Source organism: Gobio gobio, assembly GCF_949357685.1.
Source record: "Gobio gobio genome assembly, chromosome: 24".
NCBI lineage: Eukaryota > Metazoa > Chordata > Actinopteri > Cypriniformes > Gobionidae > Gobio > Gobio gobio.
Window position 1 is genome coordinate 32,402,405 of NC_137120.1, and position 7,110 is coordinate 32,409,514.

The following is a 7,110-nucleotide window of genomic DNA, read 5'->3' on the forward strand; positions in this document are numbered from 1 at the left end:
GTGTGTATGGTTTGCGGTTATATTCACTGCTGATCGGGCGAAATTATACAGAAATAACATCCCAATCAATCGCGGGTGGATGAGAGATGAGAGTCCTGTGAGCATTTCTCAAGACGCTTTCAAAACAATTTCCACATGTACTGAGGGGAGCTGAAGCTCATTAAATATGCAAATCTTATCCAATCATAGCCGTGGGCATTTACTTCCAGAGAGCCTCAAAACCAAGGCAGAAAATAGCCTATTACTTATTCATTATGTTTCTGAATGTAAAAAACACGTAAAAAAATTAAAAAAAGCCAGTTCATGACACCTTTAACTAATGAACCTTACTGTAAAGTGTTGACAAAGTAATTTTGGCTACCTGGATCCTTTTCACTATTTTTTAGGAGTGCAATAATGAGGACAACTTGAAATTGATGCTTGACAAATGGTTAGTTTATTGAACATTACAGAGTTCAAAAGAAATCACACAAATACTTAAACCTTTTCCATTGCAAAAATCACTTCACGTTTGAAATTATGCAGCAAATCCACGGAAGATATGCTGAAATCCTGGCATAAATTTCAGGTCGGTCACGGCTATTGCAGACTATTGGATCACCAAAGGATGTTACACCGACTGCAGTGTCTCCACAAACCAAAGGACCTCCGGAATCCCCCTGTTAAGAAACAGATCATCACATGACTAAAGTGATACTTCTCAATGGTAATGTTCTCAAAATGGTGTTGTTTTTACATACACTACAGCTTCCTCCATGGCCATAGACACAGATCATCTTTGGGGCTGAGTAGTGGTTGTTCCATTTATTTTTGCATTCTGTGTTATTCATGATCTTCACGTCTGTTTCCATGAGACGGTTGCTCTTTCGCCCTTTAAAGCTCAGTCTGCCCCAGCCCGCGACACTGCAAACAGAATCCGGTTTGATGTCTTCCTCTTGTGTTGGTATGGAAATCATCTTGACATTGTGGTTTTGTTGGACCTTTTTCTCTAGCTGTGATACATTAACATAACCATCATTAAAATACATATTTAATGGGTCAATTAATGGTTTAATAAGGGTCATTTGAACTACTTTTACCTCCAGTAGCATAATGTCATTAAGCAGTGTGTCAGTGTCAAAGTCCGGATGCTTGTGGTAGGACTTCACACTGATACTGACAGAATCATGCTTATTTTTTAGGTTGTGTGCACCAAACACAGCTGTTAGTGTCTCATTTCTGAGGAAGAAAATGTCTTATTAGTATAATGAACAATACCCCTTTTTAACCTGATTCTTTGAAATTATGACATCAACACATATTGCAGTTCATACTAAATTAAAGACTTACTTCTTTTGGCAATGTGCAGCAGTCAAGACAAACTGATCAGAAATGAGAGATCCACCGCAGGCATGTCGCCCGTCCTTCTGAAGAGAAACCATGTAAGGTCTGGAGTGGGGTTTGGCTTCCCTGCCGTTCACTATACCCACATTCACATGAGCTGAGAGAGATAGTGCTGTCAGTAAATGTATTCAGGGCATACCAATAAAATATTGTTTCAAAATCATTGTAATATGCTGTTAAATAATCATTCTCACCAGTGAAGGTCAGGTGTGGCAGCAGAGAGGCCAGCAGGAGCAGAGAGATGATGATGGTCATGATGAAGAATATGATCAGTGAGCTATCGTGACAAAACACTGTATAAATATAAGTGTGGAGACACTGGGCTGGCCGAAAGTCGTTTATTTTCTTAGCTTGAGGTGTCAGTAACACCTTTTATTTTCTCAGCTTGAGTTGTCAAGATGATATTAAATGTGTCGTTTTACACCAACTGCAAATAGCTCCGCCTAACCAGAGATGAATTTGTATGTATTTAAAATACAAAATACTGTGTGGAAAAAGTATTTAAATACAAATACAGTATTTTGTGAAATACATGTGAAATTGTCGATGCAGTGCAGTTATCCCTATTAGGCTGAAATCTATCTGGGCCTATTCATTAATATGTTTTGTTCTAATGTAACAAGTCACAATTTCAAGTTTACTGGGTTTAACTTGATTATTTGGTTAAGGCATAAGAAGTGTACTAAAAAACTTTTTCACATGTGTCCTCAAAATGACCCACGACCTAATCAGTTTATATGTGAAGAAATCCATTTATTCACAAACTTCTCACGAGACGAGTGTTTGACAAATTATTCGGCAAACTACTTGCTCTCGTTGCTGCTTTTTGATGGTTTGGAGAACAATTACTCAGAGTCGCCCTCTGTCGTTTCACAGAATTATACAACGGAGAGCACGTCAAGCATAAGCTTTGTTTATACGTTTGCCTGGCTCCGCCGTGCGAGCCTCCGCTGACTGCACGCGTTTCTCCCCAAACAGACGAGGCGTTTATACCATAGACTGTAAAAAATTATGGGCGTAGTGTCCGGGACGTTACCCATAGGATTCTGAAGAGCAGTTCTGAAGCGTAAAGTAGGGTCGAGCAGGCCGTTGCCATCTTGGCAGCGCGTCACTCCTGGATAATAGAAAATGGGCAAAGAAGCGGGACGTGGGCGGAGCTGAGGTGACGCGAAGACTCACAGACAGCAGATAAACACCTGTCACTCAAAGTGGCCATGCCCTTAATTATGCAGAACTTTAAGGCTTATATAATGTAAACGAATGTTGCCCCCTCACAGTTGTCATGAAGGGAAAAATTAGCCGTATAGACCAAAACCACAATTTGTACCGGGCTGTAAACATGTTTTTTTTTCTGCTGTAAAGTTGGGCATTTTAACATGGGGCTCAATGAGATTCTGTTCCCTTCTGGAGCCTGTCTACTGTCTCTGTAATTTTACTATAATTTATTCTTCATATATATTTACGTAGCAACGGGCAGGCCCACATTGTCCAGCGGCCCACCGGGAAAACGCCCCGGTGTGCCAGATGGCCAGTCCGCCCCTGCCACTCAGTGGGCGTAACCGCAGTCACTCCAGCTGACGATGACGTCACATGCATACCCTCTATTGAGAAACAGCCTGTGTTTTTGCCACCTGGGTATGCGTCATTGTTCGCTCCGTCCCTTGGCACGCGCGCGCTTCCATTCAAAGTTATGTTTTTCACTGTTGCAGTGGGCTTATGTGTATCAGTAACACCTAAATTATTTGTTGTAGCTGGACTAGCGTTTGGTTTGTGGCTCCGCGGTAGTGTGCAGGCTGTTGTTATCCCCAGGAAGGATAAAGTTGAATATTTATTGCTGTGAACTAGTACCGTTTGATGTAACCTGCATTCTCTTCAATCCAGTTGGTTTGTTTCCATTCATATGTGTAAGCTGCTGTGAAAAATCTGCATTGAGCAGTCGTACGGCCTATGCATTTCTGTGACGATCGCCTGGTAGGTAGTTATTCTTTTAACTAAATATGTTACTCAGTTGAGCTAACCAACTGATGTCTGATGTTTTTAGTAGTGATGTGACGTTCGACATCGAGGCTTCGAAGCTTGTATAAAAAAAACCCCGAAACATCTCAGAGAGAAGTGAAGCACTGTACCGGAGCTTGATTCGTTTTGCCACGTGATCTGTGATGTCCGAAGCTTCGTTTTCAAACACAACCACGTGATTGCTTCGTATTTTGATTAAAATAACGCAAATCTCTTGCGTCGTTTCAAGGGTCATTCGCTTATTTGATAAGAATACATTTATATATATATATATATATATATATATATATATATATACAATTAAATATTTAAATGTGTAGTTTTGTGCATGTTCATTTTGTATTAATTCCCAGTTCACAGGCACTTAAATGAACACGCCACTATTTTTGAAAATAGGCAATTTTTTCAACTCCCCTAGAGTTAAACAGTTGAGTTTTATCGTTTTATCACAGCCACTGTTTTGAATGAGTGACTCCGGGCGGTCCTCCGTTTATCATGTCACTTCACCATGTGACAGCAGCAAACAGGCTCCTGATTGGTTAACGCGGCGCGAATAGACGGCAAAGTTCAGATTTTTCAACTCTGCCGTCAGACGCAAATTCACTTCCAAATAAAATCACTTACACGTAACGCGCGTCTCGTGCAAGACACTCAATTCGCCTCTTTCGTGCAAACTGGACACGCGAATGAGGCCAAATCGCACCTCGGACCTCCAGATGTGCATCAACGTGTCTTTAAATTGACTTAACATGGAAATCATTCACTCCAGAAGCTCAATTCCCATTCGATGTGAACGCAGCATAAGACCTTTGTTATGTCATCCTGCTATAAGTCTTAATCAGCACATAACATTTTTAACATTCTTAAAAACCAGCTTAATTGCTCTCTAAAATTATCTTGATTCTGATTGGTTGACATTCTATGCTGTTGTTGTTGTTTTTTCTTCTATTACTGCATGGCTAAAGTTTCAGCCAAGTCTTGACCTCATTACATTCACAAGAGCTTTGTAGCCTACCGCTAGCCTGACGTCGTCATACTCAATTCTAGTCAGAATATGAGTCTGATTCTGCTCCGTTGGGCTGTGATTATGGGGCGTGTTTCAACCGAACCAGGAAAGACCTCAATTGGATAGACCTACAACCAATCAGAGCAACGGAGCGACGCATAACGTTAGTTGTCAAATGTCAACAGAACTCAACTTCACTGTGTTGCCATGTCCGCGGGTTGAAGCGACCCCATTTATGTGATATACAGACCCATGAATGCGATTTTTAGCTGCCAGCCCTGCCAAAATAACACATATTTTACCCCTCAAATGCCTTTTTTTCCCCGAAGACCCCCCCTGGAAAGCTATTGGGCTTGTTTTTGGCTAGTTTTGAGGAACGTTAGCAATTGGGTTTTGTTGTAAAAACTTGGCAACCCTGTCTGCACGCTGGAATAAGTAGCCTAACGTTAGAAGAAAAACATGTAAACGATCTTTGCCGGTGTTGTAAAAAAAAGAATTTAAGGATACACAGAGTACTTACCAACACGATCATCATTTTTGAGAGAAATAGTAAAGGTGAATGCATATACGAACAAGTTCTCCGTTTAGGATTAGAACAAATTCAACCCAAGCGCCTTTGATGACGTGGATGATTACGTTACTGTTGATCATCTGTCCATCATCGTCTAAAGCCCACCCTGACAATTTCATTGGTCCGAACAGTTTCTGTTCGGGCATAATTACTTCTCTACCGATCAATTCCAGACCGAACTGCCCGAGTAAAAATGTTGTGGGCGGGGCTAAGTTCAGCTGGCATCCAGGCTAGCCTACCGCAGCAAAAGAATCAAAAACAGCAAAAGACACTGATCAACAAATAAACAGGACAAACAGGACAAAAATTACTAACTATTAGCATTTTTAAATTAAATTACCTTTTATCTATAAACAGCACAATCTATCTCTTTTACCTGCTCTCTCTCCAACCCACATACACGCGTATATGAAGACACAGAAATGTGTTATCAGTGCTCCCTGTGGTATTTTATCGATCAAATAGATCCGGTACTGAAAAACTGGTAACACTTTACAATAACAGTACATGAATAATCATGTATTAATACATGAATTAATAGTTAATTAAACATTAACTCATGATTAGTGAAGATATGAACTAATCATGAACAAATGAGGAGCTATCATGAACTAAGACAGGAGTCATAAGGATTCATGCATGAATAACAGCAGCATTAATACATGTTAGTACATGTTTGATAATTAATGCATTAAATAATGTTTTATAAACATAGTTCGGGAGGAGCACGTTCAGATAATTGACACAGGTGGAGAGCACTCAGCTAATCAACAGTAAGAGGTATATATACACACAGCAGTCTTACCTCCATTCATTGACAGTTCTCGGACAGTGTAAAGGAGTGCACACAGCACAGACTTGCAACAGGGAGACCTACAACAGTTCCTGTCTTAAGATAAAGTATTACAACTCTTTTACTTTTTCTTGCGATCTTTCCGCCTCTGTGTACTACAGTACAGACAGATACTTTTCACACAGGAGAAATACGTTCATCATGTACGCGCACGCGGTCGCCGTGGTGATGAACGATCAATTTACTTGCAGCTGGTAAAGCGAGCGAACGTATTGTGAGGCTAAATCACTAAAATGCTGTCAATGCAACAGGGCATAATACGCCAAACAATCAGCTATCAGTTGGAATCAGCTGATAATCACCGCCTTGATTCAATACTTCTCAACTTGACGCTCACATAAGCTCGGTCACACAGGGCTCAACACAGTGCGACCATACTCGCTTTTGTGACTATAAATAGACGTGTGCGAACTGAACAATGTATTTGGGAGCACCCGCTTTCTTAAATGTAACATCAATACCTTATAGTAGGGCAGGCTATTGTATAACAAGCATATCAATGATTGTTATAGCCTACCATCTTATTATGAAACAGAAGAAATTCAAAGGCTATGATTTCACTGAATTAACGTGAGCGATCACGTTTCAAAACCTGAATGTGGCACCATTGTGCGTTCTACTGGCTTGAACAATGCTTGAGTTCAGAGCATTTCACAATCAATGAATAGCATACATTTATGCAAAGTGAATTTGTATCAACGACAACATATTACAATATAAATCACTGTAAAGAAAACGGTGTATACAGTTGTAAGGCTGTATTTTCTCTGTGGCTGCGCCACGCCTCTGGAATAGCCTCCCTCGGCGTATCAGATCTTGTGACTTGTTAGGACGGTTTAAATCTGTGTTGAAAACACATCTCTTCTCTCATGCTTACAACTGCCCATAAGGACTGGGAGTTTGAGATGTGTGTTTGCGTTTTGTGTGTTGATGTAGGGGTGTTTTGTCAATGCTTTATTAGTACCGTTGAGAGCGTAAAGCACTTTGGTCAACTCATGTCGTTTTTAAACGTGCTATAGATATAAAGGTTGTTGTTGTTTTATCTCTCTCATATGAATTTGAATGAGCATCCCGCAATAATAAGGCATAAACATTTCAAAATAAGAGTCCTTTCGGTTACACAATGCGTTTCTCCATTCGTCCGACTAACTTTTTCTCCTTTTTCTCCCACAGGAACTCAGTTTTCTCTGGCTATTTTTCTCCACTGCCACAGCAGTGCTGTTCCCTCGGCTCCCACAGGAGCTTCGTTTCTCTAGCTAATTTTCTCCCACTACAGCAGTG

General features: G+C 40.5%; 1 protein-coding gene across 1 annotated transcript; it reads right to left on the bottom strand.

The window, feature by feature from the left end:
- Window positions 1-413: 413 nt before the first annotated feature.
- LOC307121003 (cathepsin G-like) lies at window positions 414-1,778 on the bottom strand. Its single transcript, XM_079808370.1, has 5 exons — window positions 1,578-1,778; window positions 1,330-1,480; window positions 1,080-1,218; window positions 741-992; window positions 414-659 (listed from the first exon to the last, which is right to left on the bottom strand). The coding sequence occupies exons 1-5, from the start codon at window positions 1,636-1,638 to the stop codon at window positions 501-503; spliced, it is 762 nt and encodes a 253-aa protein (XP_079664496.1). The 5' UTR covers window positions 1,639-1,778; the 3' UTR covers window positions 414-500.
- Between the last annotated feature and the right edge of the window lie 5,332 nt (window positions 1,779-7,110).